A 27,344-nucleotide genomic window follows, 5' to 3' on the forward strand; every position below is an offset into this window, starting at 1 on the left:
AAGACCAGGCTGCGCTAGCGTCATGGTAAATCTGCATCTGATAGAAGCAGTGGGGCCGCGCTGAGGTTTAAATGAAAGACTGCTGTAAAGTGCTCAGCACAGTGCCCAGTGTCATAGGCTCTTGTAGTGATAATGATTCTTATAGAGATTATAATAATTTTGATACAATTATGAATTAATTCTATAAGTGAAATTATAAAAATAAACATATAATCACTATAAAGATTCCTTCTTCTCTCCTGTTCCTGCTCATAAGTCCATCAGAAGGCAGTGGGGTGGGCCCCATCTTCAGGTTGTCCTTACTTGGGGCTCTCTGTCCCTTAAGCCAGGACCCCGTTCTGACCCAGCAGGTCCTTGTTATCTTACACACAAGACACACAACTTCAGAGGAGACCTAGGGGATATCTTGGGAAAAGAGGAACGCAGGACATAGGCTGGAGGCAGGGCCAGCGCTGTTGCCCAGAGCTGAGGGTCCTGGAGACAGCCAGCCAATCCAGAGGGGCCCAGCAGATTCCAGAGCTTCTCAGGGTGTGTGTGTGTGTGTGATGGGCGGGGGGTGGAATCAGGCCCAGGGAGGTCAAAGGTTGTCACAGAAATAGCAGGGCTCTTGACCACAAAGGTACTGTGGACATTCTGGTAAAGGCTGCTGGTTTCCCTGCTACATTTTTATGCTGGGTGTGGTCAACCACAAGAGGCCCTTTCCCTTCCAGTAAGAGTTTGAGATTTGAAGACAAGGGTTACATGACTTCACACTATGGTATTATTCCCAGTGAATTTCCATTTCCTAGTTCCTCCGTGTATTGTGGTCCCGGATCCCTGGATTGTGTGTGTGTGTGTGTGTGAGAGAGAGAGAGAGAGAGAGGGAGGGAGGGAGAGAGAGAGAGAGAGAGAGAGGGAGAGAGAGAGAGAGAGAACCCTATAGGGAGACACATTTGTTGTTCAGGGAAAGTTTGGTGTTGTAGCTTGGAGAAGGAATGTGCTTTCAGAAATAAAGCAAGTGCAGAGTCTACTCCAAGGCCCCAGCCCCTCCCTGCAGCCACTACCACAGGGTGTGGTGAAGCCCAGCAAGAAGGATGGGGCAGGAGACCTTGCTTCATAAATCCAGAGGAGCCATCGAAACCTAGACTTCAGCTGCTCTTCCCAGGAAGCCTCCTGCCCTTAGGATAAAATCTCTAAAGTAACCTAAATAACATGTCACTGGCCAAAGATGAGGATGCTGGGTGTGGGGGGCTGGAAGTGTTTGTTCTTCCAAAGTCCTCTCCCCTCTCTACAGCCTGGAGGTTCTCTGGTTCCAGAAGAGGATGGCGTTGCAGGAAGCCCCAGCCATGACTCACTCAGAGCTAATCCCTGGCAAAGCCATCACCATGGAAACTGCCAATCATCCATGCTTTTCATAGCTTAAGGGAACATCTGCCAGGGGAAAGCCAAGTGATACAAACTGCTCGTCTTGCCTACTGTGTTTACACTGGGGCCCCCTGGAAAACAGAGAGAACTGGCGGGGCAAGCCTCCACAGCAGGATAGTGGCCCACCCCGGGCCACCAGTCAGCTGGGTGACCTTCAGCAACCCTGCATAAGCAACTCTGCACTCCTCCTTTCCCAGTTGGTCAAATAAAGGATCAGATCAGTGATTCCCAACTTGGTTGGGCCAGTGCGAGGGTAGGGACAGGAAAACACATTCCCCCAGAGGAGCGGGGTACAAGAGGCCTGCGTAGTTTGTTCATATTATGATTTTATATTTGGAATATTATGAAACAATATTTTCACAATTTAAACCACAGAAAATAAAGCTTGACTAATATTCTCAGGTAGCCATCTTTCTGAAAGGATCAAGTCACCCCTCTCTGGTCCAGGGAGGCACATTAGAATTTTCAGGTTTTTAGTAGGATTATCAAAGCAAATGTGGATTAAAAGACAAAAAATTGAGTCTCTGGACTAGCTGATCTCAAGTGTTAGTCCTGCTCAAACTCTGGGCTGCTGAGCGGCATCCTCAAACTTCAGGTTGCTGCTAATTCCTTTCTGGAGGGAGAGGTACCGGAGTGGAGGCTCGCCACCCCGTCCCCCTCTCAGACCAGGCATCCCCTCTCTTCCTATGATGCGGTGCCTGCAAAGGCAAAGGTGAGAAGCCCTGGGGGCAGCCTGGAAGGGTCCTGGCAGGGTCACATGGCTGAGGCAACCTCCTGGGGTGCTGCCCTCCTCGGAGGCCCAGAGCCCTGCCTCAGGCGCAACAGCTAACCTGGCACTTGTACCCACTGGTTCTTGACTTGGCGTCAGGGCTCACTGCCAGTCCCAAGGAAACGAACGCTCACATGGGAAGCTTCCTGAACGCGTGTGCTCCCTTTGTGTGGGGGAGGGGGGAGGAGGATGCGGGTGGGGGTCGGGGGGGTGAGGAGTGGGAGGGGCTAGAAAATATTTTCAGATGTTAACTTCTAAAAATTTTCCTCTATTTTATTTTCCCCTTTCCTTTTCTGTCCATTCAAGAGGAACTTGACCTTTATTTTATTGCCTCAGAGGAAATAAGTGACAAGGAAGAAACAGAATCTGCCTGCAGTCAGTTTTGGGTTGTTTCTCAAAATCTTGGGCTCTTAGGAAAGTTCAGAGGATGGAGGAAGCAGAAAAGAAGCTGCCAAATGACTAGGGAGAGGATAGGGGTGATGAAACCAATTTGCTACATCGTTTGCAGGGCCCAGTGTAAATAAAAATAGAGGATCCCTTGTTCGAAAACTATTAAGAATTTTAGCAACAGCAACACATTAAACCAAGTGTGGGCCCCTCCCGAGCATGCGACCCAAAGCAAATGCATAAATTCATGCCCACAAGGCTGGCCCTCGACAACAGTGTCCCCTGTGTCAGAAAAGAAGACGGCCCCTGGAGCTGGGGCAGGGAGAGAACAGCCCACGGGATCTGGAGCCACAGGGGCCTGGGGCCTACTCCCCGGCAGCTTTAGTGGGGAGCCAGCAAGACCCCAGAAAAGAAGGTCTGAGAAGTACATAGACTCTAAGCACAGGGTTCCCAGGCTCAGCAGATTTCTGGTCCCTAAAAGTGGCTCAGATACGGCAGAGAGCACGAGCCTGAAGGGATCTGCAGACAGGACGACGGGAGGGCCCAACTCTGTACACAGGTGATGAGTGGCCGGAGCCCCCTCACACGCCCTGCTACTTGCTAAGACCCTAGGACACTGGAACAGAATGGCAGGGCAGGGCGGAGGCATGACGAACAACCGACATAAGTTTTTAGTCATCCTGGCAGAATGAAGGCTGAGAGTCAGAGACTGACTCCCTTTCCACTTCATTAAAATGAGAGAAATGCACTATTTTTGGCACACCCAGACTTGCAGAACAGGGTTCTACCTGCCACTGCCGAGGCTCCAGCCCCATTCCCGTGAGCAAGCCTCTAGGGGTCAGGTCAGCCACTGCAGTTATCCTGGGAGATGAAGCGCGGAGCAGAGCGGCCACGTGGCAGAGATGGAGAGAAGCAGGAGGTAAAGGAAATAAATTTAGGGGGTGAGGGTGCTGGTGAGAAAGCGGAGGGTGTCATGAGCCACTCCCATTACTGGCATGAGCAGCTGGGGGACAGAGGTGCCATTTCCTGCAATTAGCAGAGAAGAAGAATCAGTTGTGTGTGGGGGTGGTGGGTAGGTGGGATGGGTTGGGTTCTGGACAAATTGGGTCTGAGATGCCCAAGAAAAGATGTCATGGAGGTACATGACTATATGACAGGAAGCTTAGAGAAGTCTGGGCTAAAAGCATACATTTGGGAGTCGTCAGCTTTGCAGGTGGCCACTGAAAAATGGGCGTGGATGAGATGCCAAAGGAAATGGTTGAGAAAGAAGAGAGGGGGGCCTACCCCAGCCTGAAGAACTCCAACATTTGATGGGCAGGCAGAAGAAAATGCACCTTGAAAAGCAAGTCAGAGAGGCCATAGAGGGGTGAGGAGGGTGTTGTGCCCTAGAAAGCATGAGAAAGGGAGAAAATGGAACCTGGCCGAGAGGTCAAACACACAGAAATTTTAAATGCCTGCTAAATTGAGTAAGGTGGAAGTCACGGGTGACTTTGGAAAGAACCCGTTTCATTGGAGAGACACACTTAGAATTCCAAAGGAGAGAGTGGGCATGCGGTGTGGGAGGCAGGGAAATAGAGTTGGGAGCGCAAAGACTGGGAAGCAGCTGCGGAGAGGAGAGAAATAGGCTGTTGTTGGAGAAGTGGGAGCCTGGAAAGTCGTTAAAGGTGATTAAAGTTGTTAAATTTCTTTTTCATTTTAACAGTTTTACTGAGGTATGACCGCATATGTTTAAAGTGTAATGATCTGAAAAGTTTGACATGAACACACCTGGGAGACCATCATCACAGTCAGGAACACATTTTTTCATCCCCCCAAATTTCCTTGCCCCTCCGTCCTGCTCCCCTCACCCGTACACACAGGCCTTCACTGATCTGTTCTCTATCAGTGTAGTTTTCATTTTCTAGAATTTTTATATAAATGGATTTTTATATAATGTCCTCTTTTCAAAAAGATACTCTTTCTGGTGTGACTTCTTTCACACAGCATAACTACTTTGAGAGTCACTATATCGGCACATGTCATCAACAGCTCGTGTTTTCTAACTGCTGAGTAGTTTTACATTGTATGGTATTGGTACCATAATTTATCTCTCCATTCACCTGTTCATGAACATTTGAGTTGTTTCTGGTTTGGAACTCTTACAGATTAAGTTGATTTGAACTTTCATGTACAAGTCTTTATAGGGACACATGCTTTTGTTTCTTGGTGGTAGATAATTAGGAGTGGAATGGCTGGGTGTATGTTCGATTTTTAAGAAACCATCAAACTGTCTTCCAAAATGGTTGTACCATTTTATGTTCCCCTCATTAATGCATGTGAGTTCCAGTTTCTCTGCATCCTTGCCAACATTTGATATGGACAGTTTTCAAATTTTTCAATATTCTAGTAACTTCTCCTCTCTATTAAGGAAGGCAGGATAAGGAGACAAAATCAGCCGCATTCCAGGGCACTGACACTGTCTTGATCAAGGATGAAATGTTTTTCGGAGTCTGTGCCCTGGGCACAAGTCCTGTCCCTCCAAATGGTTATTTCCTGCAGAGCATCTAGTCAAAATGTTAGCTGACTGCCTTCCAGGCCGGGGCCCCAAGCATGAGACAAGACTTCTACATGGACCTCAGCTGGGAAGGCTCCTCTCCAGCCACCGTAGAGTGGGAAATGGGGAAGGCAGGTGGAGGAGAGTCAGTCATGGTCTATGGGATCCTGGCTTCACCCAAACCCAGTGTGGTAAGAAGACAGTAATATTTCTCTGCCTCCTAGGAAAAGACACATGGGTTGGGGTAAGAGAAAAGGAATTTCTAGACCAAATCTGCACTCTTTCCAGGGTGGGAAGGGCAGCTTGTCCTGTCGAGGGATCCAATCTGTTCAGCCCCAAGAAAAATATGTCCCCTCTACTGACTTGGCCAAGAGGTGTCGATATATAAGTATAAGGGGTAAGGAGGATTAAATCATCTTGGGGCCTTCAGGAATTATGAACAAGTAAACCATCTATTAAAATAGTATGTTTCTAGTTAAAGCTAAGGCCATCCATACTGAGTCTGGGGAAGCAAGTGTTCACACCCCTAACATGAGAGAGAGTGAAAAGGAATGGCAACGCCAATACCTGTAGCTGCCGGGAAGAACACCCCGAAGACAGTGAAAAAGGACTCTCCGGGACTGTACTCTGGCAGACTGTTGTTCTGCAGCAGCTCTGGTGAATAGCCAATAAAACCATGTTCTGAAATAACACAAAGGAAAGCAAAATGAGCCACGTGATAAGACACAGTACAGGCTTCCCTGGACTACAAGTCCTATCTTATGTAACTTGAAATAGTAAAAGGTAGGTATGACTGTGTGTGTGTGAGCCTGGTGGAGGGAGGGGAGAGAGAACACAGGTGACAGAACCATATCCCTTCCCACTTCCGGGGCTTGACTTTTGTGTATCTATCTATCTATTTGTTTAATGGAGATACTGGGGATTGAACCCAGGACCTCATGCATGCTAAGTGTGCAATATACCACTGATCTATACCCTCCCTCCTCCAACTTTCGTTTGTCTGTATCTACAGCTATAGGTAAATAAAATGACATAAAGGAGAACAGTAGTTACCTCTGGGAAGGGGAGCATTTTCATTTTTTGCTCATAGACCAGTATAGCTGAAATCTTTCAATGAGCATGTACTGATGTGTTTCCTCTTGATTTAAAAAATTAAGTTACCTGCCTGCTCAAAAACCTTCCCATGGATCCCCATTAGCCCCAGAATGAAGTCCAAACTCCTTAAGATGAATATGAAAGCCCTCCACAGCTTGGCAATAGCCCACAATTTCCTATTCATCCTCTGCCACTACCTCGCCACACACAGACGAGCCTGCCCGAGAGCACTGCCAATATCCATCCCTATGTCTCTAAGCATCAATGTGGTGCTCATTCTTCAAGCCCATCTCAAATGCTGCTTCCTTTGGGCTTTGCATGAACTCCCCAGTCAGAATCGATTCCTCATTTTAAGTGCCCTCCAGGACCAATCATATGAGGTCTTTCCCCAACCAGACTCCTTAGGGCAAGAGATCCAGTCTTACAGATCTTTGTCCCCCATGGTCACACACTGTGTCTGGCACACGACAGGCAGGGTGCAAATATGGGTCACCCTGAGAGAATCTTGCTCTTGGGTCTCTCACTTCCGTGCTTTCAGTCTGACTTGTTCCAGACTACTTTATAGCAGGAACATCTCAGATCCAATTTCTTCAAAGCATTCTCAACATTTTTTACATGGCCTTAGATGACATTTTTGAAGAGGCTTCAATCCCACACACACTTTGCTTCTCCATCAAAGGAGGTCACCCTGAACAGCATCTGTGGACTGTGGAATTTTCAGATACAGGTCAGGTGTTCTTGGGCTCAGAACACCCGGGGTATCCAGCCTCTGCTTTTCATCTCACCTCCGAGAATGGGTTGGTTTGCTGCTATGAACTCTAATCCAAGAGAAGCCAGTCCTGCAATCACACAGGATGAGGACTCAGCCATCCCTCTGGAGCTGACTCCTAGGGCTGCGGTGACATCTCCTGCCAGCCTGTCCTCCACCTAATTCAGGGCTTAACTTCACCCTGAGCTTCCATCCACAAAAGAGCTCTGGCTCGCGGATGAGCCCAATGAGATTGAGCCGCACTTTTCACAGCTTCCAAGATTCATCTCTTCATTGGAAAAATATTTTTCAAAAAAAATAGTAAAAAATGAAAGCTCAGTGAAGCACAAGGGACCCTTGGGAGTCCAATCAGGACTTAAAACTCGTTGCCAGTCGCTCTCTTTCTCCTGAACACGGCATTTGTCCTGGGACATTAAATCCCAAGCACGGTGCAACATTTCCGAGTGGTTTGGCATCTTCACAGCTGGTCCTCCCCTCATTAACAAAAGAGCAATAATAGCTAAGTTAACTTCAGTTTATCCGCTGGCTGACCCCACTGACTAGACTTTCTGAGGAGAACACCGGCCCAGCCTGCTTGGCACAGGGCTCGGCCAAGCTGGATGAGGCGCAGGTCTGAGCACATCTGATGGCAGGGCCGTGCGCTGGGCAGGCCGGCGAGCAGGACGTAAACACCTCATCAGGCTCCCTGATCGTGGCAGTCCCTGGGCCTCCCTGACACGGGCGGGTATTTGGTCACCAGGCCTGAAGGGCGTGGCCCTGGTCAGTCTGAAGGGTCAGAGGGATTTCAGGCGCCGTAGATGAGTCACTGGGAAGCCTTTTCTCTCCCTCCATCCCACCAACGAGATCCACAGACTGAGGGGATGACTCCGTCACTTGGCTCACTCAGGGTGGGGGCACCTGGGGAGGACACCCGCCTTGGTCCCCTTCTCTGCAGGTGACCACAGACGCAGCCCTCACATGTTCACAAGCTCATGCTCACACAGACAACCACTGAGCCCGGCCCTCTCCCCTCAAGTCCAGTTCTGAATCGTTCTCAAGGAAATAACCTTAACTTTGAGAACTTAGTGGACAAAGATATTTGTCAATGTGTCACCTACAATAATGTGAATAATAAAGGGGGGGAGCGGTCCTAAATGTCCATCTCTGAAAGGCTGAGGCATTTTAAATGCTTATAAAGAGTTTTTAGCTCCACAGAAAACTGTCCATGTTACATATGATATATGTTAAATAAGAAAACTGTATACCATTTATAGGGTAAAAAAAAAGTTTGAATGCATACATTCAAGTAGACTAGAAAAATAGTCTTCAAAAAGACTAGAAGCAAACATACCAAAATACTAATTGTGGTTGTCCATCCAATACAATTATGGGCGATTTCTTTTCCTTTCTTTTTTTATGTTTACAAATTTTCCACCTTGTCTTTAATGAGTATAATTGACTTATTATAAAAAAAAATCTTTTAAATATATATATAACTGAATCACTTTGCTGTACACTTGAAACACAACATTGTAAATCAACTATACTTCAATTTAAAAAATGTTTAAATATTTTTTAGAAAAACAAACAAAATATACCACAGCCAAAAGCCTACTTTCTCCAGAAAGCTTTTCTATAAACGAGTATCATTTCTTTTTTTTTAATTTCCATTTATACTCTCCCTGCTTTTCAAAATGATTTAAGTGGTTTATGAGAAAAACATAAGATAGGGAAATAAAATAAGGAGCAAAGAAAGAAAAGAAAAAGAAAAGAAATTGGAAGAGAGAGAGGGAACACCCACAGCCCACAGCCTGAGGTCTCTGAATAGGCTCCAAGGTAAAATCCTGCAGTGATTTCCCTCAAACTAGAATTCAAGGCCCAGAGAGATCATTTTATGACCTTATGACTCTTCTGGCCAAGCCCACTCAGGCTGGGGCGGACCCCAGGGCCCACCCTTCCCGTGTGCCACGTTCCAGTGGATGAGAAGGAGCCCTGGGCTCGCACGGTAGACCTGTCTCATTCCTCTGCCCCTACCTTCCCAGTCCCTTAGGACTTCTGCCCACCTGACATCCCTCCACCATGTCAGACTCCCCAGTCCTGAGCTGGCTCCCACAGGGGCGTGGCGCACTGGCCCTCAATCCGACTCCCGGGGCCCCAGTCTCTCCCACACCCCTCATCTGCGGTCCAGCTGCACCTTGAGCTCATGTAGAGGGGTGCCCAGGTCAGGCACTGGTGTCTCCGGCTGGCTGGCACCTGCTGTCTGAGGCACAGGGTGAGGTCAGCTGCTCCAGAGTGCAGGGCTGAGCAGACACCACCTGCCATGGCCTCTCACAGCGGGTTTTCCTGCCTCATTTGCTGGTATCTGGAACAAAGGTTCTTAATTCTTCTAGTCATGGGCCCTTTTGAGAATCTGATGAAAGCACACTTTGATACCATCTGGGGGGTTCCTTGAAAATTCCAAAGGGAAAATGGACCACGAGGTTCAGGACCTCTACTTTAGGGGTTGCCTCTGCACCCGAGACTTCTGCCAGACTCTGCAGGCACCTACCATGTCCCAAGCCTTGACTGCCACCACACCCTGCCTCAGAGTGGACGGGGCCAATGTTTTCCTGCTGTATCCCCTGCCACACAAGGAGGGGTCTCTCTGTACATGGGAAGGGTGTAAGTCCCCCAGGGGCATCCTGGGCAACTCTCTTCTCAACATAATGACAAACGGCCATTTACTGAGCACCTCCGACATGCCAGTCACTGGGCACCAAGTCCTTTACAATGTCATCCTTGATCCTCACAACTACACTGCAAGATCCGAGGTAAGGAAACCAGGCTCATGAAGATGAAGAAGCTTGTCCAAAATCACACAGCAGATCTGCCTGTATCACAGCCCTTGCCTCAACTCCAGGAGGCTGGTCCCCAGATCCCCAGCAGAGAGACGCACACAGCCCAGGTTTCCTTCAACCCCACAAAACATGCCCAGAGATCACAGCATCTCCCCTTCTCCAACCGTGGGGGGCAGGCAGGGGGGTCTCCGTATGGAATGCCACATTCACCATGGGGGGTTGTGCATAGCTGGGAAGAGACAGAGCCCAGCCTGGACCCCAGGTCTGTCTGGGGTTTTCCATCTATCACACTGTCTCCCTGTAATTCATCCTGAGTTGTTTCCCCGGAGATTTCTAAAGCTTTTTCTTTGCCTCTTGAACCTTTCAGCGACTCTGCTGGCAACCCGAGGGGGTTGGGGTGCTCTCACCCGATGTCCTCCATCTCTGAGAAGCCTGGGGTGCCCAGCGCCTGCACCTGCTGCGTGTGACTGTATCTGGATTTGACCTGAACGTCTGTTTCTGTATCCACAGGGAAAAAAATACCTTGGTCCCATTTGAGCTATGAGCTTTTAGGAAGAACAAAGATAGAACAGGGTGAGGAGAGAAAACAAATCACACACACACACACACACACACACACACACACACACACACACACACACACACACAAGCTAAAACAGGCAGAGGGAAGATACTCGAAGGCTTAGCCCTTCCTCTCAGCACTCAGGTAACGTGGCTTCTTGGTGTGCCACCAGTGGTGCTGTCGTTCTGCAGGGCCCGAGTCTGCGCCCAAAGAATGTCATGGGACCCCACCTACCTTGCCTGGGCCAAAGGGGTCAGCCCTGGTCACAAGTTGCGACAAAGCGCAGCTCCCTCAGGGCTGGGCTGGGCCCCACACCCTCTGGGAAGGTGGCTGCTGGGAAGCTCTATGTGGCACCTGTGGTGTCCCCACCCCCAGCCAACTCCGTCTCTGGGGTCTGCTGAATTTAGAAGAGGCTGTTGGGAAGTCATCAGCCCCCGCATGTGGGTGTCGGATTGCGACCGCTGACTAACTTAGAAAGCGAGATTTCTAAAAATGACGCTGGCACTGTGGGCCCTGCCACCCCTCTGCGAGCTGCGGCTCCAGGCGGGGCGGCGGGCTTCCGGGCCTGGCTTTCTTCTTGGCTCGGGTCCCCCACCCCTCGACCAGCGAGACAGCCCTTTCCTGGGAACAGACAATGGGAGAGGCTGGTCCAACCAGGAATAGAAAGAGCAGAGGGAGGGCCCGGGAGAGAGGAAGGCGGGAGGGGCACACTGCCCAGACCCAAAGGGCGGCCTGGGGCCTGACGGATCACAGGAAGAGCCGCTCTGCAAGGAAAAGGAAAGGAGAGGCCGAGGTTCTGGGAAGGGACACACAGACCAAAACAACGCCTGGGGGTGGGGAGGGCAAGAGAAGGCCACCAAGAGCTCACTGAGCATCCCCAGAGGAGGAGGAAGTACAGTAGGGTGTGCAGTAAGGGAAGTACAGATGGTGCACCAAGCATCGCACTGGACGTGGCTCCTCCTGAGGGCCCCCTCCTCAGTGGAGCCCGACGGGAACCCAGGATGGTCTGCCCAGCGCTGGTCACCACCTCAGCCACTCTGGGATTCTGTCTCATGGGGACAGACACCTGCAGCTTGGCGGAGAGGGCAACAAGTCTGAAATCAACAAAGAGAGGTCGGTGACAAAGAGAAGAAAGGCGTGCCCAGGGCCCCATCTTGCCACTGCAGCCTCACAGAGCTCCTGCCCACGCAGCCCTGCACTCAGTTACGGCCCAAGCCCAGACAGTCTGACGTGGGCACAGACGGGCAGTGAGACCCAGCACGCCCCGGCTGCCTGGGCTGCTCAGCGGGGCTTTCCTCCCCTGGGCTTTGGCGTGAGGTCCTGGGAGCTACAGTGGGTGAGGCAGCCACAGTCACAAGAAGGAAGGATGCACCCAAACTAAGCTCAAAGAGCACTGCTTAGGAGAGGTCCGGGCTGTTCTCCTCCTCCCTGGGGTGGAGCCTGAGGCCCTGAAGATCTCTGGGAGAAAGGGAGAACTGTGACAGGACCAAGGGTCAGGACCCCTGCCTTCACACCCTGCTTCTGCCACAGACCCGCTGTGGGACTGTAGGTGAGCACTTTCCCCTTCGAAAAGCAAATTCTGACTCCGTCCATCTGGGATGGGCCAAGATTCTGCGTTCTAAATGAGCACCCAAGTGATGCAGAGCATGCTCCCAGTAGCAGATACCACATGGTTTTTCAGAACCCTTCTCTTTCTGAAGGTTGTGTGAATGAAAAATACTGCAAACCATATCAGTAAACAAAGAATGTTGAAACCATCGACTTCCCCCAGTGAAGACAAGCCTGCAGCCCAACCTCTGCGGCCACTCACAATGGTGCACTCTGAGGGGGCTCAGAATAATAAAGGACAGGATACTGGCCCTAGACAGCTAGGTGCTTGTCAAAGGAATGAATTCAATGAGCCCAAATGTGTGCTTCCTCCCATACATAGAAAAGCACTAAATTCTTTTAACTGGAGATGCCTGGTTTTCTTTAGAAAACAGGTAATCTTTTATTGTTCCAACTACCTGGTCTTTGTTGTTAAGCTCCTGTATATCCTGGCTCCTCCCCTACTTCTTTAGAGCAGTCCCTCAGAGCCATCTGAGAGACTATCATCCCAGTTCCCGGCTCGAGTCCTCCCGCCAAATAAAACATAAGGTCTCAACTTTCAGGCTGTGCATTTATTTCAGTTGACAGTTGCCAGCCAGAAGCCCATTCTCAAGACTCAGGGCACATAGTCCCAATCCGCCATTGATTTCCAGCGGCAGATGTAAAATTCCAAACCAGCTTCCAGAACTTGTCAGCACTGCCCCCTACCTCCTATTACCCTTCCCTTTCTCTGTGGCTGTTGGTACAAGGTGTGCTCCAGACTGTGAACTGAGGTCACTACCACATTTTTAATCTGTTCATGAAACACAGCAATTATGAGTTACGAGTACTGCCTCTAGATAGTCCATTATTACAGTCACAGGTGCCGTCCATTAGTGCAGATACTGAAAGCTTCAAGCTCTAATTCACTGGCCCATTTTAACAATGGAGGCAACTGCAGCTCAGAGACAGAAGCCAGCTACTCAAAAGGCATGAGTTGAAAGTGGGAAGTAACCCTAGTTTCCAGTCCCATTTAGAGTCCACCAAATACTAAGTCCCCATCTGCTGGACTCTCCCAGTCAAGTGGGTGACAACAGGCCAGTCCACTATAGGTGCCATAGAGATACTGTGAAATTGAACTGGATCAGGCTGTATTGGCTTGGACTGTACTGATGGTGGACTGGAGGGATGGAAGAGGCAATAGTGATGGCTTTGGAAGAGGACCCCAAGCAGCCACCCACAGCGCGGATTTCCCTCCCCAAGTCCCCATGGGACTTCTGGGCAGTGAGCCAGGAGCCTTCCCCAGACCACAACCCCGTCTCTGGCTTCAGCCCTCTTGAGTTTGGTCCTCCAAAGGGAGGGTGGAGTGAGGATGTGAGCAGGGTTTCCAGCTCCGAGGCCCCCACCCAGAGAGAAAATACACAGAGGGAGGGCTGGGCATTCCAGCAGTGGCCAGAAGGGAAGTGTGAAGTGGGGCTGGGCCTGCCCAAAGGGCGCAGGGAGGAGCCGCCTGGAGCCTCCAGGCCCCCAGGGAAGGCCTCCACCCTCCAAGACAACTGGCTGTCCGGAACAGCTGGAAAAGCCCCCAGGGCCGGGAAACCCAGGGCATGAAGTGCCTGGGTTGGGGGGATGTCAGGGCAGCCCCCTTGGGAGGGGGTGGCTGAAAGTTTCCAGTAAGAAGAGAAGCTCCTGCCAACCCTTACAATCTCAGGCAGCCAGTCCTGGAGTTCCTTCTGAGCAAAGGATTCCTCACTTACGAAAGGGACGATGAACCTTTTCCTGATGAAGAATGAATTCTAACATCCAAGAACTTGTTCCATCCTCTGACATGGGCTCTATTTTAAATGCTTATCGAAACTTTCCTTATAACGGCCTTGGGGTCAGCAAGTTGAGATGAGAAGAGATTTTCCCCTGGAGAGGCCCTAGAATGTTAAGGAACTCACACCTCACCTGGACCCAGGACACAAAGAAGTATCTTGAGACAATAACAGGGATTGTCACCGACGTTGAACAAGGGTTTGTGCCGGGCACTGTTCCAAGTGCTCTCTATATATCCGCTCACAACCTCCTGATGAGGTAGGTGCATTTGTCAGGTAAGGAAATGAGAGCACAGGGAGGAGACCAGACCCAACCTAAGGCTGCAGAGCATCTGGGAGGGGAGCCAGGAGCCCAGCTGGTCAGGCCAGACGGAGGGGACTACAGAGCCCCCACCCCCTAGCCCGCAGGGCCCCCACTGGCCTGCCCAACACCACTTTCAGCTCAAAGGAGCCCTGAGAAAGGAAAATCTGGCCTTCTTATCTCCTGGGGGAAAGGAATGCACTCTCCCGCCAGGATAAGAGGCTGTTTTGACAGGAAGTCTCCACCCAGGCTGTGGGTTCCTCCCAGCCACCACTTACTCCTTCTGACTGTCCCTGCCTCTGGTGTACACCCTCCTGTATCCCCCCAAATAATTTAACCCAACTGGGGGTCCCCCACATCAGCTGCCCCCCACAGCTCCAATCTCCGTGGGGGTTCAGCTTTCTGACCTGGGAGTCACTCCCCACCCCATTGCCTGGACACTCTCCAGGCAGGCAGCTGAGCAGGGGGTGGGAGGACAGGGGGCCCCCTTCAGGGGGCAGTCAGCATAGACAGTTATGCAAGCAGGGCCACCCTCCTGCCAAGCATCATGCTGGAAATATCCAGACTCCCACATTCCCCATTCTGCAGCCATGGGCAGTTCTCCCCACCACCTCAAGCACAACCCAAAAAAGAAATGGAATCCCAGAGCAGAAGACTCAGTATCACAGGACCATAGACTGTCTGGCCCATAGAAGACTGCTGCAGGGGTCTTTAGTCTTCAGTTCATTTTATAAACAGGAAGACTGAGGCCCAAAAAAGGAGAACCCCACACCATGAAGTTAGCAACTGGTCAGGCAAGACCAGAACCCCCATCCAATGTGTCCTTTGGGCCTCCACGGGCCCTCTGATGACACTTGTCTCTGCTGTCACTGCCTGTTACCTGCCAGGTCGGGGGAGGAACCGTGCTGTCTTATTTCTGGTGTGTCTCCATGGCCTAGACCCACGGGGTATGCAAAAGCTTTAATACTTTATTAATAAGCCACAGACACAACCCCAGTGTGCATCAACAGATGAGCAGACAAACGGCACACGGCATATCTGTACACTGTGTACTCTTCAGCCACCACAAAGAACGAAGTGCTGACGCTGCTCCAACACAGATGAGTCTCGAAAACATTACGCTAAGTGGAAAAACCACAGAAGGACAAGTATTGTACAATCCCACTTACGTGAAGTATCTGGAATAGGTAAATTCATAGAGGCAAAATAGAATAGAGGCCCATCCAGGGCTGGGGGGAGGAAGGGGGAGTTTTTGCTTCATAGAAGTAGCTTTTGCTTGGGGTGATGAAAATGTTTTAGAAGCAGATAGTTACGAGGGTTGTACAACATGGTGAATATAGCTAATGCCACTGAATTGCACATTTTAGAATGGTTAAAATGGCAAATTTTATGCTATATATATATTTCCACAATAAAAACAAATAAGCAAGGGACCACCTCCAGCATCCCTGCTTCTGGCCTGGGCTCCTCTCTGCTTTGCGGGTATGGAATAGAGAATATAGGAAGCTTTCCGGCCAAGGCTGATCAGAGAGGGAGCGGCAAAGCTGCAGGTACAGAGTAGTCCCAGATGTGGACCCCGACTCTCCCGCCACAGCAAGCCGCCTCCTGGGACAGAAGCAGAAGAGTGTAAGCTATGGCTCTCAGCTGCCGCAAGGCCAGTGAGGCTGCCAGTGAAACACCTGACCGCGCAAGACTCCTCTGGGCTGGCCTGGGCAGGCAGCAGCATGTTCTCAGGAGCTCAGGTGGAAATTATGGATCCTCTGCTGATGTCTAGAAATCATGGGGTTTTATTTAGGGGTCACAGGTGGGGGGCTTTGAGGCAGAGCTGTCGAGAAGCACAGACTGTGATTTCTCAACGACACAGAAAACTTCAGCAGAGTCAAGGGCACTGTCCCAATCTTGTTTTTTGGCACATGTTCTCCTGGTCACTGGGACCCAGGCCTGGGAGCGGTGGGTCCCACTTAATGAGAGCTGGCCTGGAATAAACATGCCTTTAACTGGGCTGTCCTGGGTGAGAGCAAAGAGAAAGTAGGCCAGGGACGCTCCTCTAGGGGACTTGGATGATGCGCCCCTCCCCTGATACGTGAAGTCTGGTCTGGGGCCAGCAGCGTCAGCGTCAGCATCACCACCACTGAGAGCTGGTGAGAACTGCAGAATCTCGGCTCTCCCCTCCCCTGCCCCCACCTGTGGATGGAACCTTTATTCTCACAGGATCCCCAGGTCTTGCAGCTTGAGAAGCGCTGTCTTAGACTATAACACAGGGGCCTCCCAGGACCTACTCTTCCAGGATGAACAACGATAATGATAATTATTATTTATTACGCACCCATTCCATGCCAGCTATGACACTAGGCCTCTTACATATATTATCCTATGTTATGCTCAGACAACCCAGTAAAGCAGGCGTTATTACCTGCTCCTCAGAAATGAGGAGAGCGGTCAGAAGGGTTAACTAACTCGACCAAGTCCATGCAATGAGTTAGAGCTGGGCTGGAATTTGAACACAGAGGTCTGAGTCCAAAGCCATGGCTCTGACAACTGTAGTAAATATGATGCAATCTTTCAAATCGGGCCAACACTTACAGTCACTTGTCAACTCTCTATGGGGCCCAGAAATTCACTGGCAAATGCAATCCCCGGGGTGGTATTCTAGGGGCTGCTCCGTTGTCTGGAGCTGGCCTGGGGTCCAGAGCCTGTGTGCTGGGGTTGGGCTAACCCTGTGGCAGAGGGCTCACTATTTCTTCAGATCACGGCCCTGAAGGTGAATTTGCATGGTCCGGCCCCCAGCAAGCATTAAGCCTGGTACTGGAGAGACAAATAAATTAGATGGTGAGCAGGCTTAGGGTCCCTCCTGCCACAAGCTTGGGAACCTCTAGCGCTGACCTGTCAGGGACCTGGAGTTCATGATTTGGGGCTTCATCTACCGTCAGCCCCCAGGAGGCAGCATTCTCCTGCCAAAGGCACCCACAGCAAATCACTCCCCGCTGGCAGCACCCGCAGGCTCCAAGGTCACAGCACCCAGACCAGCCTCCCGGAGCCCAGCCCAGCTCAGCTGGCCCTCTCTGCACCACCCACTGTCGGCCTGGGAGTGTCTAGCTGGTTCTCTGTGGCTGGAGATGGCCACCTCACTCCCTACCCGAATGTGAGTGACTTGAGGACATGTCTTCCTGCCCTTATGCCCCTCACAGATCCACGAAAATGCCTCTCAACTCAGTAAGTGCCCCCAAAATGCCTGAGGCAAAGTGCCACCCTTTGCCCCTTCACAGCCACGCAGAGTGCATCCTTCTCGCCTCCCACAGCCAGAGGCCCCCTTCTGCTAGGAGGGAGGAGCAGAGGCAGGAGACGCGAGCCCATCCCTCAGGGTGTCACCCGCCACTTCCCTGGAACTCCCAGCTGCTTGGGGCGAGGCAGGCACGGCCCAGCAGTGAGAAGGCCCTCCCAAGCCCATGATTTCATACTTCAGGCATCTACCCCCAGACCGCTGGCCAGGGAGCCTGGCGAGCCAAGCCCCCTCCTGCTCATGGAGCTGGAGCAGACGCAGGGACGGAGCCCGGCAGCGCTAGCTCTGGTTTCCTTCTGCAGCCGTGACCGGGTCCCCTCGGCCTAACGGTTCCTTTCTCTGCTTTCCACAGCCAAAGCCAGCAAATGAAAATAATCCAATGCCGAGAGAAGGAGGGCCTTGGAGCCAGAGGCCTGGGATTCTGGTCACTCTTTTTTCATCAGAGGCAAACTCAGAACAAGTTGCCTGTCCCTCTCCCTCCTCCAGCCAGGCAGGAGTGAGGACCACTGCCCCCAGAAAACCTCCTATCAAGGCCTGGACCCCCAAAGCCAGAAAGTCAGGGTACCTAAATGTTCTACCAGACAAATGGTAAAGTTTCGTCTCCCCTAACTTTAAATACAAGAACCACCAACACAGAATGTTATTCCATAGGCAGAACAAACAAAAGAATGTGCTCTGCTTTCTACTTAGGTGAGTAAGTGAGCGGATGGGAGAGGGATGACCAAATGGACACAGGAAAGAGAGGGGGAAAGATGGAGGAGGAAAAACAGAGAAAGACTGACCACCCAAAAGGAAGAAAGAATGAGGCAGGAAAAAGGGAGGAGAGAAATCAGGTGTGTTTCAAGGAATGCTGGAGATCACAATTTTGCTGGTTCGGTTTGCAAAAGTTCAGAAATCCTTATCCAGGCCTGAGCCTTTGTTTATAGTTCCTCGCTGTTCTAATCCTTAAAAATTCCTCTGTTCAAATCCTTAATCTTTCCCCTTTGGGGGTCAAAGATGCCTTCAAGAATCTGGCAGTAGTTCTGGGTCTTCTCCTAGAAAAATATACTTATTCACATAAAATTTTGCCTGCAATTTCAGGGGCTCATGGATCCTGTTAAAAACACTTACTCTAGAAGCTCCACCCTGACTGAGAGACCCTAAAGGCCAGAGCAAAAACACCCCCACTGCCAGATTAAACTAAGATAGAGGTGGATGTGTTGAATCTTACAAGTATTCAAGCCATCACATCAGGCTGTTAACTATACCACTGGCTTCACTGATAGAATTCTGAGACCTAAACACCCTCTCCTTGTTACTATCCCAACAGTGGTACTAGAAGCAAGGTTCACTACTCAAAGGAGCCAGCTATGTGCATGGGTGGTTATTATGCAAAGGTCTGCCTTTGGCCCAGGTAACAGTGTGGGCTTACCTTGAAATCAACCCTTTGCAGATCAAAGGGATTAAGTCACACACATGCAGTAGCTCCCCGATCTGAATGTGCATAAGAATTACCAATGTGCTGGCTTAAAATGCAGGTGACTAGGTCAAAATTTGAGAGTCTGGTTCAGATATTTTTTAACAAGTGTCTAGGTCACCCCAGTGCAGGCAGTCTCCAGACCAGTCTCTAAGACACATTGGTCTTGTAGAAAATTGCAAGCCTGGGAGGCCAAGCTCCTGGCCCAGCAGATCTGCAGATTCCCTGCTCATTGTGGCCTCCTCCTCACACACCGGGGGCAGGACTGGGCTCCCGGGTAAGGTGCCCTGTTACTAGGTTTGGACCACTGCATCAGAAAGGCTACCTTTACGGAGTAGAAAAGGTAAATGAACACACGGGGCATAAAAGGTATAGAGCCAGGTGGAACCGACCAAGGGCCTCTAAGGCAGTGGTTCCTAGATCTGTCAGCACAGGAAGAATCACCTGGAGTACTTTTACAATTCAGATTCCCAGGCCTTGGGCCATTAGGAAACATACATGATTCTACTAGTGAGCCTCCCCAGGGGTTCTGACAGTGGTTCTGAGCTTGTTCGTTTATGGTACCCATGGTCGACAGGGTATTTTGATCAAGATATCAGACCATTATTGTAAAAATACTTTGAAAAAATAAGAGGCTCTTAAAATTCTCCAGTGAACACCAGTGAACATCACCAGGGTTTCCTTTTCCGGGCCTCATTCCTCTCCTCCTCCCCCCCTCCTCCCCCCTCGTTCGTTGTAGAAACTAACTGGAGGAGGCGGCCACGCTGGAGTGGCCTGAATGGGTCCAGATGACGAGGATTTTGACCTCTTGGCCCAATAGCTCCTCCCCTTACCCCGGAGTCTTGTACAAATATTATAATTTTCTGGTTGTGCAGCGACATGAAAATGGTTGGGAGGCACTAGGTCAGGTATAAAAGAAACTTACAGAAGGGGAGGGATTGCTCGGTCCTGAAGAAACTGCTGATGTATTTTCTGATTCTCTACAAGGTGGATCATCCACACAAACAGGAAACCACGATGTGCCCAAGCTCACCCGCTCTGGGCTTGGCATCTGATTGGTGGGGGCGGGGCACCAGGAGAAATGCTGGAAAGGCAGCTCCATTTCAGACTGCTCAGCAGAGGGGCAGTGACGGGGACATTAGGACACAGATTGTGGCTCCTCCAACACAGAGGGATGTCCCCGATAATAAGACTGCCTTACTTTAATCAAGCATCTCTCAATTTGAGTGTGATTTTTTTTCTTTTTTACACTTTGATTTCCTGAAAAGTGGCTGTCTTACATCAACATATAGACTTAATGGGATGCTTTTTTCCACCTGAAAATTTGGTGTGTCGTCAAGTTGGTGGTCTCTGAGAATTGAGGGAATAAGGTTTACCACCTCATTTAATCTCGAAACAATCTGTGAGGCAGCTATCATTATTCTCTATCTCTGGTCCAGGTGAGGAAATTGGCGCACAGACAAGGTCACAGAGTGAGGCAGTGACAGGGCCAGGACTGGAGGCCAGTCTCCCAGGCCTCCTCCCCGGGCACCCTGTGTGCACGGAGTGAGCACACCCGTCCACGCAGCAGGCACTGGCTTGTGGAGTAACTCCAAGGGGGCGGGGCTCTGAAAAGTGGCTTCCCCCTGAGCCAGCGCAGCACGAGAAAGCAAAAGGATTTTCCTTTTACTTCAGATAGAAATTTGAGAAAAAATAAAAATATATCTAGGCTTGGTTTGGTTGCTACCATTAGTCTGTTTTAGGCCACAGCTGTACTTCCTCCCTGGCTGTAGAAACTGGAGGACCTGCCCTACCTACCTGCTCATATAATGATCGCATCTGGCATGTTTAAGTTCCCAATGGTGTTCATTTGGATAGTAATTACAGAGTTACTGTTTGAATTTATTATTTTGTTTACTTTTGAACGTTTCTAATGATATTCTGCAACTGGGATTAAAAGGTGTTATACCTTAAGAAATCTCACCCTTTGGTTTCTGCCAGTTTAAGAAGAGCAGGAAGAAGTTTAATAAAATAAATTGCAATCCAAATAATAAAACCAAAAAGTTACTCTCTACAGTATTCGCTAAGTACTCATTTTCTGGAAAGCAGCTGGGGACAGAAAGAGACCCCCGCAACACACACACACAAACTCAAAGGGAAAAAGCCACTATTGACATGCACCATTATTTATAATCCTAAAAAACATCCTTCCAGGGAGGTACTTATTGCCATTTTACAGATGAGAGAACTCAGAGGGTTTCAGTGACTTGCCTACAGCCACACAGCTAGTAGGAGCCCGTGTCTTGGTAGCACTAACCCTAAAGCACATCATTGTCATTAACAACGATCCTCCCTCGTCATCGCCATGACGCAGGAGGACAGGGACCATATCCATTTTAGTCTCCACTGTATCCTGGAGCCTCACTCCTGGCACCCTGGGGGCTTCAGTAGCAGCTGGCTGTTACTGAATGGTGGATGGAAGGAAGACAGCAGGGGAGGCAGAAGGAGGTGTGTGTGCAGTGCGCTGGCCCTGCCAGCAGATGCTCCCCCCACCCCCCACTCCACTTTGGAGACTCCTGACCAGCGTCTTCTAGGACTGTGTCCCTCTGCCTTACTGGCGTCTGGCTGCTCTGATTCCTTTCCCAGTCAATCACTCAGCAACGTGTGACTGAGACCCAGCCACGTGCCAGGTCCTTTCTAAGATGCTGGGGGAAAGGCAGTAAGACGCGATTCCCAACCCGGAGGCTCCTACAGCTTAAAACGATGACCTCCGCATTTCCTGTCAGCTCTGGGCATCCCCAGAATCCAACACAGAGAGGGCTTTCCGCAGCTGCCTGCCAAACTCTCTCACCTTCCACCAGCTCTCATGCTGTCTCTGAAGCTTTCGCTTGTCGTTCTCAGAGACTCCAAAGGACGGCCCACGGTGAAACCCTCCTCCCTCCCTTTAGCACGTGCTGGTGCTTTCCCACTGGGGACACGTTTTGCAGGCCGGGAGGCACGAGGGAAGCACGAGGAGGCAGGCAGGCGGTGTCATACGGAGTTCTGCCCGGAGCTGTGAGCCGGATATAACTGGAGCACCAACCATGGGAGCGAGAAGCCTCTTTGTCTGACAGGTGAGGAAACAGGTAAAAGCCCTCCTACCCCAACCCCCGACGGAGCGTGCTGCTCTCGGCCGGCGTCCTTCCATGGCGCCCGCCCTGCGCACTAGCAGATGAGGGGTTAGGTCGGGAAGGGACCACAGCCCACTGACCTCTAACAAATGATGAATCCAAAACCAAGTTTGGTTTGAGGTGACTGAGACCGCAGATGGCAGGGTCCGGGCCCAGAGTCCCACAGACAGTGGTTGAGAGGCCCCTGGCTTCATGTCTCCCAAAGCAGAACGCTAACTCTAGTCGCCCTTCCACTTTCCTATTTAGCAGCTGGTCCAAATGCACGTTAAATGTCGTGCCGTAAGTGTCCTGCTTGTTTCCTTGCTCAGTCAGTAGAGTGGCCAGGAGCAGCGTGAGCTTGCTGGTTACGAAGGACATGGACCCTGAGGTCAGATGCCATGTGCAAATCCTGGCTCTGCAGCTTACTAGCTGTGTGACCTTGGGCAAGATAACCTCTCTGAACCTTATTTTCCTCATCTTCATGGACCCCATGGCTATGTAAGGATAAAGGGGGGTGTAAGATGCTCAGTACAGTGCTGGCACCCAGAGGGTGCTCTGTAAACATTAGCTGTTATCACCTTCCTAGGTCACTTGCCGTCTTCAGATCTTAAATTCAGGAAATCTGTAGCAATGTGAATTGATCCACAACTTACTCTCTTCTTCAGAAATTATTTCACTTTTTTTCCCTCTATTTATAAGCAGAAATATAGTTAGTGTTCCAAAAAACATTTATTGTGCCTGGGCCATTTGATGAAGAATGTCTGACAAGAGCATGACAAGATTTCTGTAAGGCACCACCTGATGTAGACATAAAAATCTGATGGCCTTTAGACCTAAGTGGGGAAGTATTAAGAGCTGCGTAACAGTTTATGAACCACTTTTCTTAATCATTAGGCTTAGTCTTGCAAGGAAAGAAAACCCTTCATAACTCGATAGTCCTAATTTTTCAGGAAAGTGACACAAATCCTTGGAGAAGCAGGGGAAGTTTTCCCCTTCACATCTCTAGACCCTGAGTTCAGGGTGAAAGGGACTGTTGTTTGGGCCACAGACTGGGAGGCAGACACTATTTTCACATGCAAATGCCGGCCACGCAGAGTGATAATCCAGAGACCCCAGCCTGGCTGTCTAGTCACGCTCTCGTGGTGCATGTGGGTGAGCTAATTAGGGAGCCTGCTGTCCAACGAGAGAGGATGCATGTGAAAAAGACTGAAAACACAAAGCATACTAGACACCATGCAAATGAACTGAGTTCAGAGTGAGCAGGCTTTAGTCACTGGATCATGGCTGGGGCTGGCCAAGGTTTACGGGAAGGAGTGCAATGTTTGGGTTCGTGTGCCGGCGCTGAGCTGGGTGCTTTGTACAGAGTATTCCAGGCGGCCAGGTCCGCAGTGCATGTGACCCTGTGCACGGGTTTATGTGTGTGTCCATTCACACAGCCGGTGGTGTGGGATAAGACAAATATTTACAGCACAATCTCTGTTTATTATTTTGGATCAGAAACTAACAAGAGAAAAATCAGTCAAGGGTCTCATTGGTTTAAAAAAATGTTGTTTGCTTGCCTTTAAGGAGTGTGTGCATGTTTTGTGGTGACATGTGGGTAGAGAGGGAGGTGGGGTGGGGAGGGAGGGGTTGGAAAAAAGAAAGAAGTTTTTAGAACCAAGTTAAGAGGATGAGATCACAAAATCGTTTCCCAAATTGCATCTGATCCTCGTCTCTACCCTACCTCTACCGCGTCTGTCCAGGCTGGGTTTCCTCCTGCCCGGGCCACAGCCGCCACTGACGGGCCCCCCTGCCTTCCCTCCCTCTCCGCAAGTGCCCGCACTCAGCCCAGGCATGGCTTCCCACCTGATCTGCAGCTTCCTCACTGAAGAGAAAAGCCTACTGACCTTGCTCAGCTTTTACGTTTTCTGCATCTTTAAAACTCATGTGGAGTTTTAAGTTAGTCCTGGTTATTCTGTTTATTTGTTTGCTTTTCTAACTAGAAAAACTAAGAAAAATTCTCAAGATAGGACATGTCATGAAGCCCATGTTTATGTTACATTCCATCTGGGACTTCTGAATGTTGCTACATTTATTTTAATTTAAAAAATACTATATATTGTGTGAGCTCAATTATGTAAAAAAAAGAAGGGATAGAAAAAAGACTATAAAGAAATAGACTTTATATTTCATATTTTAAAATTAAATGTGTTATTCTCAATAAAATAGAATTGTAATTTGGTATACACCGTCTGCTACAGACTGAATGTTTGTATCCCCACCCCATCCTTTGAATTCATATGTTGAATCCCCAAACCCCTAATGTGGTTATACTTGGAGATGGGGCCTCCAAGGAGGTCAATAAGGTTAAGTGAGGTTATGAGTGGGGCCCTGATCAGATGGAATTAGTGCCTTAGCAGAAGACACCAGGGAACTAGTGTGCACACACTCGTTCTCTCCCTCTTTCTCTCCCTACCCACCCACACATGTACAGGTACGCATGTACACACACACACACACACACACACACACACACTGAGGAAAGGCTATGTGGGGACATAGAGAGAAGCTGGCCGTGTGCAAGCCAGAGTCCCTCATCAGGAGCCAAATCAGTTGGAATCTTCATCTTGGACTTCTAGCCTTTAGAACCATCAGAAAATTAATTACTGTTGTTTAAAAAACAGTTCAAACTGGAGAGCTCCTCCTGGCCCATGGGATAACCCTGGCCTCTCTGTACTGGACAATCAAGGAAACCCTTAATGCCTCCACGCTTACATCTTTCGAGGATGTGGGCCATGAGCATTGATGTCTGCCCCAAGATCTCCGAATACTCCATGACTCTCATTTCCTGGACATAATCTCTGAAACAGAAATGGGAGCCTGAGCCAAAGGTGACCACGCAGAGGCTGGTCCTGAGGGGTCCACTGTCCGAGAGATTTCCCCTGAGACCCCACCCAACCAGGCGACCCTCTCAGCAAGAATGGAGCGGGAGACCCTCAGAGGAGGCAGAAGGAGACAGAGCTGTCAACTCTGGCTGTCCTCTCAACAGAGACAAGCTAATGTTCCATCTGTCACCAAGGCCCGTGGCACAAGCTGACCTTGGAAGCCCTGGGATCCACAGGGGCAACTCCACGCCTGAGCGCTTCCTGAGCTTCCCTCTGCCTCCTCATGTTCCACCGCCCCCACCTCAGGACATGACTCATCCTTGACCCTGAGCCTTACTTCCTTCTTGCCCTCACTTCCCCACCCTGCCCCAGCACCCAAGCTCCAGCACACCTAACTTCCTGTACTTTCTGAAATTTTCCATGCACTTCTCACCTCTGTGTCTCCACTTGCACTGTTCCCTTTCCTTGGGCTCAGTATCCCCAGTTTATCACCAGGCGAACTCTTGCATAACCTCCAAGATCTACTCAAATATCGCCTTCTACGTGAACTCTATGACACCCCGATATACTGGTCCTTCCACTGTTCTCCACCAGTAACTCATACATTTTCCTTTATAACACTTAGTCAGCATATGGCAATTATCCGGTTAGGGGAGAGACGATGCCTCATTCTTGTGTGTATCTTAAACCTCCAGCATCGGGTCTGCACACAGTGGCACTCAGGAAGTTTTGGGATTAATTGATTAGAGTGGGAGAGAGAGAGAAATAAAGGTGGGGTGGGGACAATGAGAAACAGAGACAATGAGGGAAAGGAAGGACAAGGTGGCAGCAATGAAGGAGTCACAGAACGAATGTTAACAAGACAAAACTTTAAAACGCACAGTGAAAAATCTTTTCAGGGATAAGTGCATCTTCCCATTTCAACCTAAGGTTTCATTTCTAAGTAAACTGCTTCTCTGCTTGTTTTCAATCCTCGAGAGCCCTGATGCCCATAAGAGGATCCACTTTAGACAACTTAAGCTTTTTCTTAGATACTATTCCCACATATTTCAAGCATGGAGTCACAGTTTTCCCTAGAGTGATACCTAAAACTTGTTTCTCTAAAGCCTGTGATCTCTCAAACGTGGGGGAAGAAAGCTCTCACAGTCACTTGGGAGGGTGTCTGCAGTGTTAAGTCACAGCATCTGACTGCTGTGATAAAGTAGCAGCCCAGAAGGTCACACCTGCCCGAGAGAAGGAGTATTCGCCAGTATTTACTGTGACACCAGGGCACAAATCACACTGCAGCAATCCACCAAGAGAAAATACCTTCTTCATATCTCTCCTACAGTATCATCCCAAGCAACTTCCCAAAAAACTCAGAAACCTTTTGTTTAAAAACCGTCATTCAGGTTTTCACAAGTGGGTCCTTGAATCTCAGGTATAATCCACACAGTGATTACAGTCTTGACTACAGGACTTTACAGTTCACCAGAGCAAGAGGAACAATGACCTCTCACAAAAAGATATACTAATATTCTTTCATACATGAAAAAAAATGCTAATTTTTAGAAGGGGAAAAAGTAAATAAAATTCTCTAATTAAAAAATTTGGGGGAGGTGGAAAGGGGTGAGTGGGGAGTTTGAAATCTGCACCTCTTGGGGAGGGATGGAAATGTTAGGTATCTTGTTTGTGGTGGTGGTTTGATAGATGTATACATCTATCAAAGCTGATCAAATTGTACATCTGAAATACGTGTAGTTCACTGTACAGAAATTATACCACAATAAAGTTGTTTGAAAAACATGTTTTTTAAACATGGTCAGTAGGTCATTTTAAAATATTAACACCAGACCTCTGGGATAAGGAGGCAGACTGAATACATGTACCTAATTTTGTTCTCTCCCCAAGTCTCATAAACAGTTAAGAGGTTTTTTTTTTGTTTGTTTTGTTTTGTTTTTTTAAGGATCAAATCCGTAAGAATGAAGAAAACAGCAACAAATTTTTGGAAGCTAAAAGTAGTAAGTAGATGGTCCGGTGGTCCTAGGATCAGACCTGAGAAAACGGAAAGTCAAGTCTGCAGAGGGGAAAGCAGAGAACCAATCTGATTGACCCCACACAATTCTCAAAGGTCTCAGGATGGGCAGGCAGTACAGGTGTCTGGACAAGGGAGTGAGAGGTAGTGGGTTGAAACAAGGAAGACCAAGGTGGGAACTCTGAGAAGTCACTTGTGATACTGGGTACCTGATGCCCCCCAGCCAGCAGAAGTCTGGAGGTTTATTCTCTGGAGACGATAAGTCAAGAGCTTTGATGGGGAGAGGGGATGCGCCAGGCCCAGCTGAGGGAAACTGAGTCTATATTTACTGAATACTGAAAGCAGAGACCTCCCATCCTTTCCTCCAACTCAGCTCCCAAAACAAGGGCAGCCGGAATCATCCTCCAGCCAGACGGGAAGAGTCTTCTCTGGAGAAGGTGAAACAATTCCAGGAGCACAGGAAGGTATGAACTGAGGAGAGGGCCCCCAACAACTAGTCCACCCAAACTATCTCATGCAGCTCAAAACTGACATGACTCAACTTTGTGCTTCCAGTTAGCTTTATATCCCCAACTTTTCATCG

The 27,344-nt window shown here is 49.5% G+C and overlaps 1 protein-coding gene across 11 annotated transcripts in view; it reads right to left on the bottom strand.

Annotated features, from left to right (window-relative positions):
• SLC12A8 (solute carrier family 12 member 8) overlaps positions 1 to 27,344 on the bottom strand; it is a 120,896-nt gene that overhangs the window by 42,520 nt on the left and 51,032 nt on the right. For all 11 annotated transcript variants that reach the window (XM_045519870.2, XM_074364926.1, XM_074364986.1 and 8 more), the window contains one exon: positions 5,661 to 5,774. In XM_045519870.2, the coding sequence (XP_045375826.2) occupies positions 5,661 to 5,774 (114 nt within the window). The remainder of the gene's footprint in view (positions 1 to 5,660; positions 5,775 to 27,344) is intronic.

Source organism: Camelus bactrianus, chromosome 1 (assembly GCF_048773025.1).
Source record: "Camelus bactrianus isolate YW-2024 breed Bactrian camel chromosome 1, ASM4877302v1, whole genome shotgun sequence".
NCBI lineage: Eukaryota > Metazoa > Chordata > Mammalia > Artiodactyla > Camelidae > Camelus > Camelus bactrianus.